The sequence below is a fragment of the Tenebrio molitor genome, chromosome 6, assembly GCF_963966145.1.
Source record: "Tenebrio molitor chromosome 6, icTenMoli1.1, whole genome shotgun sequence".
NCBI classification, from domain to species: Eukaryota; Metazoa; Arthropoda; class Insecta; order Coleoptera; family Tenebrionidae; genus Tenebrio; species Tenebrio molitor.
In genome coordinates, this window is record NC_091051.1 from 10,856,824 (window position 1) to 10,871,401 (window position 14,578).

The 14,578-nt window shown below is 35.3% G+C and overlaps 1 protein-coding gene across 1 annotated transcript in view; it reads left to right on the plus strand.

The window, feature by feature from the left end:
• The window catches only part of Yip1d1 (Yip1 domain-containing 1), a 131,546-nt gene extending 118,168 nt beyond the window's left edge, over positions 1-13,378 (plus strand). Inside the window, exons 5-7 of the mRNA XM_069051440.1 lie at positions 4,983-5,093; positions 12,730-12,911; positions 12,964-13,378. Of these exons, the coding sequence (XP_068907541.1) occupies positions 4,983-5,093; positions 12,730-12,911; positions 12,964-13,126 (456 nt within the window). The 3' untranslated portion in view covers positions 13,127-13,378. The remainder of the gene's footprint in view (positions 1-4,982; positions 5,094-12,729; positions 12,912-12,963) is intronic.
• The last annotated feature ends 1,200 nt before the right edge of the window (positions 13,379-14,578 follow it).

Sequence of the window (14,578 nt, forward strand, 5' to 3'; positions counted from 1 at the left end):
GTGATGCTTTTGATTTGATAATAATTAAATATTTAGGAAAATCTCTGGCGGATTTTGCAAGAAGTTCCATGTCCTATAATATGTTATCAGTCAAATATTAAAAGTTGTCGTTATCTGATCTCGGAGATTTTAATGCAGAATACTTTCGGTGAACCATTTTTGTTTCAACATTTTTACTATCAAAAGTAAGTTGAAAAGAAAAAAGAAGTAAGTATAGCTCAGGAAGTGCGACTTTGTGGAATCGAAGCAGTGATGTGCAGTGACGGGAGAAAATGGAAGAGATGTTACCAGTGTGAAACTAGAAAAGACAAAAAAGAGTCCACAACATGTCGGAAGCGTCTTAACTAAATATGTACTTTGTGTCTTTCTTGTTGATGTGAAAAATTAAAATTCACATTGTTTTTGGACAAGAATGACTCACACCGTGCATAAATTAATATAAAACGTAACAAGTGATCAAAAAGAAAACAAATCAGAGTAGTCGTTGCAAATTATCGGTCATGTCGTAGCTGAATCCTATGCAAATGCGTTCAATGCATGGGCGTAGACAATTGGTGGTTTCAAACTCTTCTATATGTTAAATCATACCTCATGAATTTTAGACGTTGGAATTATAATTATTATTGTTATGGATAATGGAAAAACAATATAACCAGCTTTATTGCCGAACGTGACGCCACTGGCAAGCAGATTTTTCGCTGAAATGTCAAAGAAACGTCAGTTTTAAAGCAACGGTGTTGATGTTAACCTTTGAAAAAAGTTTTCGATTTCGGCAAAGTTTACGGACGTTTCCTGTAATTGTAAGCAACAATGATCCCAGAATAAGTGGTAAAATGAATTTTACCATTGAAGATAAAGCATTAATTATTAATAATTAATTAATTAATTATTAATAGACTTTTCGAGAGGTAGGCAACCAATAAAACTACTGTGTACAGCAAGTATAGATGTGTCTACGATCAAGCTAAGACAGACGTTTGGAAAAAAAAAAGATGAGGTAGCACTGTTGATTTGTTTTTTGTCGATCACTCTGTACCTTACATTCATCAAGTTTACAATTAAATCGGATTAAATTTGAAGAGAAATGTAATTAGTTATATCATCGCAATGGAGCATCTAAAAATAGATGTTTGTACCGTTTAGTGCCACAACCACCGTGAATCCTATATTGTTACCGTTATGATTTAATTATTAATTAATTTAGACCTTAGACAATCAAAGGTTTTAACACCTTTGATGTATGTTACATACACTTAACAGAAATTGAATTTAACGCTACGTGTTACAAATTAAATCTTTCTTCTCTTTAAATTCCAATAAAAGAGTGCACGTTGTAAATTGACAAGACACTTTTTACATTTAATAATACTTATTTGAAAAAGAAGCATTGACGATCAAATAGATGGAATTGGTGTGGGAAAGGTCTTTTAAAGTTCTTACACTAACGTGTAATAATGACAATAATTCATATAATTTTACGATGGTGCTCCGTTTACTGCTAGTAATATTAACCGTTTCTGGGGCCAGAAACATATAACGTCTTCAATGTTTAAAGCATATTTACGACCATATCCTTAATTTTATCACCGCGATTTTAGCAGAACGTGCGGAATATCACAGAACGCCTTGTGGAAGATTACTCCAGATATGTCGCAGGAAGATTTTGAATAGGCGAATTATTTCAGTAATATTCGAAAGATTTACACAACAATAATAACTGTTTTAATAACAACGATAAACAACGGGAAACATCTGCAAACACCAACAGTTATGGGGCAATAATTAAACCCATTTTCAAAATGAAGCTCAGCTTTCACCAATGTAAAAACAGGATATCATTAATATCGTTCTGCAGTGAAATTATCATTTCGTATTGATGACGCTTTTTACTCGTATTACATACTTTTATAGGTGTTTCATTTTTTTTAATCCTTTCTAAAGCTATGTTCAGCCAGGACCACTTTTACAACAAAGTCCAATACTGCAGTTGTCGATGGTTTGATATTTGTTTATTGTGAAATTAAATTATCGTCTAGTTGAATTTATTGTGTTTTTTATGTTGCTTGGAGAAAGAACTAATGGGAAATTGATGGATAAAATCATGAAAAACCATTGTTTTCTCTATCTCTTCTGTTTTTGTTGATCACAGCTACTGGCGATAGTTGATAAGAATCTTGACGACAGACTGAACCCTTTGGACTCACTAAACGGCAAGCGAGTTCCACATTAGTAGATTGTAATAGTAATAATAATTATTGTTCTCAAACTATCACTATTATCATTACGTCAACGGACGATGGCACAACTCACCGTAATTTGTTGGAAACTTGTTGGTGAATTTTAGAGAGATGCACATAGAACGTCGACGACGATATTGGAACTGACTGCAAGTCTTGAAAAATCTGTTGCTGTTGAAATTTTATCTTACCGAAAAGTTATTCATTAGTGAATAGCATAAATAAATTCCCGTGGACGGTTGAACACAAAAAATAAAAAGAAAGCAAGAAAAACTATCCTCCTAGGCGGGATTTCATTCCGACTTTAATAAGACATTCACAAGCAAATGCAAATCATTTTCGTCACTTCCCAGGATGCATTTTGCTTTTATGGCGAAAATTTAAAGTTTATTAGATTTCAGGGCGTTTAGCGTAATTTTAAAAAGTAGAATAAAACTGGTAAGCAGCGAAAATATGGATATAGTTTACTAAAGCTCGACTTGACTGTTTTTGAATGTTTGGTACGACGAGCCACGTCTGTTTCGTCGTGTGTTTTAATAGTATTTGTGATTGAAGTAATAAAATGTATTGATGTTTGGAATTGATTGAAAGAATCGATCGTGTCTGGAGTGTGGGAGGCGAGGACGAAACCTCAGTGAAAGCAAAATTTAGGGATGAGATTTACGGAAACCGTAAGCTTCCTAACTACCATGACAGTATTTATGCGTGTCACTTAAGAAAACATGTCTTGACAGACCCTTGGGCGTCAGGCCTGTTTCCGCATTTTCCTTGTTATGATATACGATGAAACATCATTATCTTTTAATCTTTATAATGCCTTTGTGCTTGTACATAATAGCTATTTTTAGGAGTTATATCAAAATTCCCCCGTTTTATTTCCCGAATAATGAAAATTATTGCCCCATAATTCTTAAATTGAAAAGATTTATCTCTATTTAATTATCCCGATTAAAAGCTCGAGGCCCCGATTTACGCTTTTTCCCGTTTGAATTTCTGCCTTGCCGAACTGATTTTTCCTGCGGTGTGCCATTCCATTGTATATCCCATACCAATACCATTCAGCCGCTTGGTAGTCGGTTGCAGTTTTTCCTGACGAGTTTTCCCAACAGCGGCAGTAGGCACGCAACCGATATCGTGTAGACCGGTGTATTAGTATTCCACTCCAGTTACATATTTTATATCTTTTGCGGTTATTTCACGACAAGGATATTATTCGATTCGAATGATTCTGGACAAGTAGCTCATTTCGGGTGACCACTATGTTATTGCCTTCCTGTTTGCACGGGCCCAGCTTGAATAGCGACGTTTTTTATTCCGATCACGGTCTGTACTCTCGACACTCTTATGCACCATTCAGCACATCCTGCGCGGTCTCTCAAACTTGGAAGGATTTTCCAGAAATTGGTATTAGAATTCTGAAAGAGGAAGAGGACACACGAATTGTCCAGCGCACAGACGTGTTCGTCACATTTGCACTGTTAAACTTTTTCGACCACATGAAGTTTGCGCTGCTGCAAACGTGTCCGGAACACTGATCGTAACAAACTTGGAACGCGAACTTCCACCGCTTATGCATTTACATTAAATGCTGGACTGCAGCGGCTCAACAGTTCTGACCTGACATCGAAAACTTCCAGCCAATTTCTGTGCTCGCTGCACATTTCCACCACCAACTAAATAAACTAATTCAAAGCGCAACTTTCTAGAGCTGTGTTATTAATAAATGGAGCGACGAGGGCGCAAACAAATAAAAAAAACTATTATGCTTTGACAGCGGCGGGCTTTTAACACTCGCAAAACAACTACGAGCTTTTGTCATCAGAAATACACTACCACTCTACAATGTACAAATTACAACTTTTCAACGACTGCTGAAAACTTGTTCAACAAAAACTGACAGGTACGTCTGTACCTTCAACACTAGATGAACAGTACAAAGACATGTCATGTCTTGATCGTAGTTACCAAGAGATGCACCAATAATGAGACATCTTTTATTCATTTCCATTATTACTGCATTGGTATTTCCAACTGAAATCAATAGCTCAACCCTCGGTGCATCCGTTTGGTTCTCACAGATTACTGAAATAATAAGCAAAATTATCTTTATTTTTTCCGTGTAAGATTGTCATAACTGTAGCTCTTGTGCAGGATTTATCCACACAAAATACATCAAGATCCTTAAAATACTGTACAACCACTACATAGATCCTACTTAACATTTAAGTCAGCGTCCACCAGTCAATCTTTAATTTTAACTTTACTCCAAGTTCAAAAGACTTGTCATTTAGTCGCAACTTTCGTCATGGAAGATTTATCGTTCGAGTAGTTATAAAATGTTAAAGCTGCCACCATTTAACAATTCTTGACTCGCGAACAACAACCTTGTGCACCCTTAAGCGCGTTTTATAAAATCGATTTGAACTATGAATACGATTTCGAGTCGAGCTTTTGTGGGTAATGGCGCAGCCCGAAAGCGCAAAATGTGGCATTAAATCAATTTTAATAATCGGACGGTTGATTAGTGTCAAGCAAGTTAATTGCTATTCTTTGATTAATAGTCATGCAGCGTTGTTCCTTTCTGGTAGGGCGTATTGATTCATCTGGTGCGCCCTCTACCGAAGGATGGACTGTTTACAATCCTGCTGCCTGTAGGTGCGGCAGAGCGCTTTCAGGATTCTTGTAGTGCACTACAACGTCCAACAAACCAGGATTCGAGTGTTTACAGTGTCCTTTTTGTTTCAGACTTTGACCGTGCTGAATCCTTTTCATACTCCGGAAGTGGCAGCTTTGCAGGACACTGACTTGGCCGGTCCGTTAGTTTTCTGTTTGGCTTTCGGAGGGTTTCTGCTTCTGGTGAGTACAACGTGTGTCGCATTTTTCATTTGGACTTTTCAATTTTCTGATGTCGAAGTTACAATTCGATTGTTTTTGAATAATTTATCCTTGTCATTGTCAAAGTGTGCCGTTCGATGGACGGGCAATTTTAGCGTTGGACGAATCCAATCCCAAATCTATTTTAAAGTATTGACGTTTTTAATCCCTAAAGTGGGATGTGATCGAATTAATTATCTAATAGTAGATTTTCCGATGTCACAGTGTCTGGAGATAGGGGTTAATTTTAACTGAAAATGTTTTTCAGTCGGAATTGCTCAAATTCCTCTTTTATGAAATGTTCCTCGGGAAATAAATCATTTTTATTCCGACCCCACCAGCCGAGAGGGAGAATAATCTTAAATGATGTAGTGTGAACACACAGGATTGTATTAGTATAGGATAATGCGATGTTTTCTAGCCTACGTCGTCGAAATAAACTTCCTCTCTGTCTACACGCATATTTTCTTTTTAATTATTCTCTTACTTGCTATAATTGGGTGAAAACTTTGCCGTAATGTCGTTTTCCTCTATTTATTTCCCACTGCTGCAGAAGAAGGAACAGTACATTGTCTTAATTTCTTTATAAAAATGCTTTTATTTTTTGTTCTCAGAATTTAAATTTGAATGGTCGCTGTGTGGTTTGTTCGAAACTTTCAAGATCAGATTAAAAGTGAAAAAGTGTCAAGAGATTTTTACAGTTACAAATTTTCTTGCCTTCTCAAATTACTGTAATTGAAGCAGAAATGTTTGCAATTTATCAGTCGGACTTCCGCGAGAGGACAGGTGGGCGAATTTACATTTTATAAATTTCTACATATTTATAAGATACTGGCTCATATTCTGCGGAAAGGAGGCATTTCTGAAGACATTTCATCGGTTCTAATGGCTCGCTTTTTCTTGTAAATGTGTTCATTTCGCGATTTTTGTGCCAAAGTGTATTTCAAGCAACTGCACGAATTAAAGCTGTTTGAAGCAGAGGTTCTTACAGCTTTCGAACACATTTTTCCTCACAAATATCCTTTTTACTTTTTCATACGCGAGTAATTTTTATTGGTTGTGAGTTTTTCGCCAACGAAACGAAATTTATTTCACTGTCGTTGAAGCCAGACAAATATAATAAATAATTTTTGAACGATAATTTCAATATGTTTATAATTATTATTTGCAAGTGATTCATTGTCCAGATAAACACTCAGCAAACATATCTAATTACCAAAAACATATTTATTAAATGACGGTTTACACAGCCCGAGACAAACTGTAAACATTTTGCATTTTCCGTTTTTCTTTAAAAAAATCTGATTGTATTTTCATCATTACAAAAGAAAGGTCAACGATATAGAATTATGTAATTCGGTGTTTTCTAGCAGTTTTTTGTATTTGGTTTGAAATCTCCAAAACCTAGTATGGTCTATGCAGCAGTTTAGAAAAGATCTTTGTCCGAATCGAACGTTTTGTAAAAATGGGAACTGTTATCGCGAAAGAAATGATATTGTTTTAATCCCCAAGAGAATAGAATTGCGTCTGGAGTAACAATAACAGCACTTCGTTTAATTTAATTTTCCCAATAATCGACTATCACGGACGATTACCCTTATTAGTTTTAGTATAATGGACAGTCAGTGATTTCGTAACGGCTATTAACACCAAAAATTACAATCTAAGGACATCCCAAGGGATGTTGAAACCCCGCCGTTTCATAAATAAAAATTATTTGATTCTTTTACATTCTGCTACCAGATAATAAACATTGTGTGGGGGAATTTAAGAATGAATTAATTCATCTGTCGTAGAATTGTTTGCGAACTCGACTAAACCGTAATTTTTCACATTTGCGGTTTGTGCGTTATTCGAACTCGACACTAAACACAGAAGAGTTTTTTTATCCTGATTATTTTCCACCGACACATTTGAATTAAATGTAAATTTGAATAATTTGGAATCATAATTAATTATCTGGTGGGTGAATTTAACAGTCTAATTCACAACCAACAACTGGCAGTCAATGGGGGGAATGATTGTGATATTATTGCTGGGGGGCAAAGTTCAAGTGAAATTAAAATAATTATTGATTAATACACGCGAGTGCCAAGCATGGTTCGGAGCTTTATAAATGTACCAACGTAAATTACGTCCTAATCCATTAAAGCTCAGCGTTGATTATTTCGTTTTATTTATGTTAAAGCCGAAGTAACATTTGAACAAGTCTCATAACTTTTAAAATAATTATTTGCAATTGCGTAGGATGAAGAGCGGTGTCTTTGTTTTTCTTCCTTTTCATCTTTCCATTCGTATAACCATTAAAGCCATTTATATACGCTACCTATTTTCTTCATCAATAAATAAACAAGCTAGATTGACTAAGATGAATTATTTATTGTAAAATAAAGCACGAAGGACTGGAATGCCGTGTGATATTTGCGTTTCTTTACGTTCTTTGTGCATTGGTTTTCAAGATACGGGCTACTGTAAGTTGTCTGCAAAGCTACAAAGATTCAAGCTCTTGAAATAAACTAACTTATAGTTAGAACCGAATTTTTAATATACAGGGTGAAATTGAAATGCATCACAATATGTAAAACCATAGTATCTTCAATAAGTGAATTCAATTTAACTTAATTTGATCCCAAACGAGATGTTTCTGAAAGCTCTAATAAATCGAAACACAAATAGCCGCAAAAACGCTTTAAAAACAGAGAGTGACAAAACCTTACTATGAATTAAATAACACTTTAAATACACAGCCGCAAAAACGTGTAAGAAAACTAAGACTAAAAACCAAGTGAAACGAAAAGCAAAAACCATAACTAAACAGTAATGTACTTACAATTAGAAACATTGTTCAAAATGTCGATCGTGATTTCTAATATACGCCTGTGCCCTTCGATGTAGATTGTCCCGAACCCTAGCAAAACTTGCTTCATCGACAAACAAAACTACATATTCGCAAAAAATCAGGTTGATCGACGCACTTTTGAATCGCCCACTCACAAAACTCCTGCCAGCGAATATAATCGTTTGGTTGCAATGCTTGTACCCGCTGAACATGATAGCGGTGCAACCCTTGCGCTTTAAGAACGCGATATACCACAAACTGAGAAACCTGAAATTCAGGCACTAACTGCCGGATAATTGTTGACGGGTTTTCTTCCACAGTCTCTGGAATTTGGGTTTCGAGGTCTAACACCCGTGGCGTACGCTCTTGGGCCCTGTCCACACTTCTCGGCCGAAAAGTACTCGGCCGAAAAGTACCATTTTCGGCATTTTCCCGTAAACAACAGCCAAAAATGTTTGGGAATGTGGAACACGACGCTCCGGAAACTTTTCGCGATAAAAAGCTTGCGTCCTTAACGCAACACCATCTGCGCTTCCGGAACAAAGTACCATATCGATCATTTCACTATTGGTATCGTGTGTTCCAATAAAAACTCACTCGCAGTAAGCCATGACTATAGAGATAGATAGACTGGTCATGTCGATTTTAGGATCACTGGAAGTAGTTCATTTGTTACTTACAAATTTTCATCATATTGTGAGTGACAGATAACCTATAAATTTACTTTAGTAGTTCATTTCACATCTGGTACTAAGACATACTTCACTTTTGTCATGGCTTGCTGCGAGTGAGTTTTTTGTGGAACACACGATATAATTTTCCATGATAATGACACACGAGACGCAAAATTCCAAGCAAACATTAGCCCAAGGAAGCACTGAAAGCAACTAATCTGCACGCGGTACTAGCACCCACGATAACAAAACTTTTTGCACCTTTTTTCTGTTGCGCCTAGATAACTTTTTAAATCCTACTAGTCGTCCTAACGTGATATCAGTGGCGTACTCCACTTTTGTGGTTGAACTTTACATGGCATTTCTGCTGTCATGCGAATCTATAGCGAAATATTGAATGCACGTGATTTTCACAATTTGTCTGAAGATCCTAGGGTTTTAAGATTGTGACGTATTTCGATTTCACCCTGTATATATGTATTTTCATAGTGTCCTCAGTTTCGCTGCCATTGGCGGATTAAATGGAAACAGTTTACGAACACTGTAAAAGTGACACATTAAAAAAAATATTGTAACCACTTTGGACATTTTATTGATCTTTCGTAGTGCATATTTTAAATCGAAAAAAGTTTTATCCGTCAAGTGATTGTTACAAAATGTAACGTAGAAAACGAATACAATTTTAGGTAGAAATGTAAATGCCTTTTTCTAGTAAAATTATCATTTCAACAAATGTGAGAGAGGAATGTTTTTGTGTTTGTTTGTGCCTTACATTCAATTTTATACAGAAAACAAGAATCTGAAAATATTATTTCTTGAGAAAACCAACTTAGCTACGTAGATTTTTCTGAATGAAGATTGCATAAAAAGTCAATAAAGACTTCGAACAATTCTATTACAATTTTTTTTAATACATTTGTAAATGTGTGTACTATATTACTTCAGCACACCGTGCGATCAACAATTACTTAGATATGACAGTGTCAGATTTCTCGTATCTTTGCTAACTCAGCTAATAAACGTCAAACAACTGTCACTATGAATCAAATTTTAAGGCAATAGTTATTTGGATGACAAGTCCAGAAAATGATATTTTGCGAGTGTGAGTGATATTGCGTAGCCGAGGCGAAGCAACACGAGCACTCGCAAAACATTTTTTGGACGTGTAATCCACAAAATTTTACATGCCGACAAATTTAAATCATTTTTAAAAAGTAAAAAATTTGTTTCACAAGCGGAATCAAACCCGCGACCCTCGCGTCCCTGAGCAGAAACGGAGTCCGTTGGCTATATTTAATGCTGCCTGCCCATTCTCTAGCGAATTTTTAGTAAAGGTGACTTTTGTAAGTACTAGGCCGGGATTTTTACGTTCCCGGCGGATTTTGAATCATGCAAAACCGTCGATAACGGCCGGCGGCATGAAAAAATGGTTTTTACTTCAGAACATAAAAGATTCATCATTGAATCTTACTTTCGTAATGGTGTTTTCAATAACGAACAGCGCTGTTGTCCGTTTCCAAATTTAACTTGAAATGGGTATATGCAACCAAAAATACTTCCATGCATCCAGAGCATCTGAACGTCTAGATTTAATAATAATAATAATAATAATAATAATAATAGCTTTTATTAACCCAAGAACAAAACTGTCCACAAAGGGTAACAAATAATAAATAATGTATATGTATATTCATAGGCATATACATAAATAACAATAAAAGAGAAAAGAAAAGGTAAAAAAAAAACAACCTTTGGTTGTTTTGGATATACGTCCAAAATCTCAACGGCTTCTTTGATCTAAACAATTATTGATCGCACGGTACTAGCAAATGTACAAAGTGTTTGATTGCTGAATGGTGAACCAGGGTATTTTTATACGTATATTATTTTATTAAAGTTCAATAACATAAGTAAGTCCAGTTAAATTATTTTCAAATATTATATTTTGTTGTAAAGAAAGACAAACACCGATCGTCCAAAAAATATGTGGTCGAGCAGCCCGTGATTTGTTTTCTGTTTCAGAAACCCAGGACATGTTTTTAGTTTGACATTTCGTTCAGATCTCTCTTTGAATATCATTTTAATATAAATTAAATCGTTAATTTAAAGTAAAACCATTGGATCATACTAAGAGACCCAGGCAAACTCTGGTTGATTACTCCTAAAAGGAAAGTTTTTTGCAGAAGAAATTATTCACATGGCTGCTTGTTCGCTGAATAAATGACCTTTGACATTTGTGGTTTGACAGCTGATGAAGGTACGCCATACGTTAGGGGAAACAAAAGTACCAAATTCAATTGACCACATTTTTTTAAAACGTTAGTTAAATACATACAGGGTATTTCACGAGTGATAATGCGCCCGACGAAATTGAAAACTCACAATACACACAAAAGTTAACGTGGATATTTGTTTTATGATTTAAAAACTTAAAACATAGTTAGCTGTACAGTTTCGTAAATGTTGACACAAACGTCATTCGTTTGGTTAAATTGTGAAAAAACAAACAGTTTTTGGGAAAATGTTTATTGTCTGCATAAATGCGCGACGGCAGAAGTATTTTTCAAATCATCCTTCAAATACAATTTAATCTTCGTATTTTAACTTTTCCGTAAATGTCAGAAGCAAAACCATCATGGATTCATAATTTCATTGTAAAACATACGATATTTAAAATAGCCACGTTAACTTTGAAAATGTATTGTGGGTTGCCGAGCTCATTATCACTATCAAAAAAATTAGAAATTTTAATATTTGATACTTTCATCAATCATTTATTCCAGATGTTTTTTTATATTTGCTAATTTTTGCAAAACAACTTTCACTGCACTTTATGCATTTAATAATCACGTCAGAATATCTCTCTTGAAATTTTTAATTACGCTTTTCATGAACCAACTCATCGGAGGGTTTTAAAGCACGCACACCCTCGTCCTCTATCTTATCCACATTGTTTAATTCATGAAAACGTTAGATGTAGGTAAATTTAGTAAGCAAAATATTTTGTCAGTAAATATTTTTTGTATTTTTAGTTCTCCTTTGTATTTTCAGACGAAATAAACGTTTGGTAATTTGTAGCTAGTAGTCTGAATATTTTACCAACATTTTATTTGAACAGAATTCGTTGAGTCCGGAGTAAAATAAAAGTTTAGATGGTCGGTTTGATTGCTGGCTGCCTTGGGGTGTTTGTTGACCCCGTTAGATATTGTTACCTGCTGCTCCTGCTGTGGTTGTTCCAAACTCTATCCGCAACATTTTGCAAATTTGTTATCTTACTAATATTTAAACTTGGAGGCCTAACATCCGTCGGCACGAAAAACACAGATTTAAAATGCCCGCGGCCGCGCTTAAAATTTAAAACAGCAGATTTGAGGAGAGCTCATAAAGTTCTTGCATAAATATTTTATTCTTATTTTTAAAAACGGCGACCGTCGTCGAATTGAAAACTTTTTGTCGATTCATCGCAATACGTTAGGTTTTCACGCAGTTAATTCAATTTGTGTTGATAGAAGTTGACGTCTTTTTAACTCACTAACTTTAAGTTTGCTTTTTGAAGTAAAATCGCCTGTTAGAGGATTTTTATTTCCGCTTAGTTTGGATGCGAGTTTGCGGAGGCGTCTCGTTTTTACTGGTAATAACCGAACATAACAGAACGTAAAATGAAAAATATTGAAAATTACAAAGACGTAAAGATGTTTGTAAATTGGACATGGTGCTGAGTTCAAAGTGAGCACGCTAGAAACCAGCAAGTCTATTATGAGTTAGGAAGTGCGACTATAAATATGTAGTACAACAACATAGTTGCTCTGTACATTTGGTCGGATAAAATATGATCTCGTCTTGTTGGTTCGGATATTAATTAAAATGTCAGTGGTTTCAGCAGAGACCACTTCTAGTGTAATAAACAATATGGATGCTTCTGAGTGTGGAATTTTAAACATGCAGGAAAGAATTTAATGATCGATATTTTAATATAGTACAAGGCGGAAGGGTGAGCTTGAAATAGCTGAACCTGTTGATCGCACCACATAAACAATTTCCGCCATTTTTAGCAACTGCTAGGTTATTAAAAATGTGGTAATTAATGGCCGCGTTTTTGTTCTAGTCTGGCAAAGTCCACTTTAGCTACATATATGGCATCGGAGTATTAGGTTGTTTGTCGATGTGGGCTCTGTTGAGTCTGATGTCGGCTCAGGGTGTCACCATAGGCACCGTAGTGACGGTTCTGGGTTACTGTCTCCTCCCCATGGTCGGCCTTTCTGGAGTGAACGTAATCCTGAGCTTACAGTAAGTTTCGGAATTTCCAAAGAGCTTTTCTAATCTATGTTTGTTTTTGCAGAGGCTACATCGGCATTGTGTTGACCAGCGTGGCGATTTTGTGGTGCAGTCTTTCGGCTTCCAAACTGTTTGTCACCGCTCTGGCCATGGATCATCAACAACCCTTAGTGCTTTATCCCTGCGCCCTGCTTTACGGTGTTTTCGCTTTGATTACAATTTTTTAAATTCAGACCTGTCTCGTCCACTCTATTGTATTCCACAATGTGGTGGGCTTACAATGTTTGCCTCGCCGCAATATTCTAATTAATTATTTATGGACAAATATTTGTTTTATCAGCCGCGGATCTGTAAGGTTACTTCCAGTTTCACGGCTCGTTATAGTAATAATAATGCTTCATATATTAAACGTTTTACTAAAGTAGTTTATACAGTTGGTTATTGAAAAAACTAGAATAAACAATAAACCATTATATGTACACTCTTCTTTTATTTTCTAAATGTTTGTTTTCACGTGTTTTTAAAGAAAATTAGCCATACATATGTGGAAATGCTTTCGCTGGTTTTATCAAACGCTTTATTGTGGAATGATAGTAAAAATATGTAACCTTGTAAGCGAAGAAGGGCGGTATGATGGCAAGAGACACAATTGAAGCGGAAAAAATTTATCTTCGTGCAAAATTGAAACGAGGTGGGTGGAGAAAACGTTTTGATGTTATAACCACGATTATTGCACTTCACTGCATATGAAAATCAACATTTAATTTATTGAAAATAATGTAGGATGTCTTGAATGTTTCAACCTTAACGTACAAAAAACTTAAGGGAAATATTAATTTTCCCAACAATTTCATACATGACTGCGTTTTTTGCGAGTTGCTTTTAAAAACTAATTTGAATTGCGGTAAGTAAAATATTTCTATTTATTCCTGACAATATAAAACCATGTAAAGTAAAGTAACTAATTAAAGTTTGCAAACTCTGATTAATAAACAAACTGTTATTCGTTTTATTTGGCGCGGAAACATTAATTTTAATTATGAATTATTTCACGAGAATGTAAAGTAAAAACTAGTGTTGATTATGACCAGTTCTGTCCTTATGTGCTTATTTTCCAACACCAATACAACATTTATAAACATAAACAATAAAATAAATTAAAAAATCCATGACAAATCTAACGTAACATGATGTAACATGTTGTACGAGTATATCCGAATCCCTGTACAAAAAGTTTTAGTTGTATTGTACGTGTGGGAGGTAAATATTTTGATAAATCCTGAACATGTTGTTCAGTAGCAAATAATAATTAACTCTGAATCACACCAACCGGATTTTTTTGGTTTGTTTTTGTTCATGTTTTTGTAAATATGTATTCTCTTATTGCAAGAAGCTACTCTGACGCGAAGAATTAAAGGATTACATCTTAATGCATACTCTAGAGAAGACACTGTTTGTGACATGCAACTGCCAGTGTCTTTCATGCGCTCGGGCATCTCATTTATTAGGTGTCAGGTGTTGAATATCATCTTGTGAGATTTGTGCTCATTTTTGAAGCACTGACCGTGAAACCTTCATTCAAATTTTGATCACGGTTTTTCTTTAAATTTGCAGCATTTCCGCTTGCTCTAGATACGCTGTCCAAACGTTACCATTGTGTTTTTAAGAAATTTGTATTC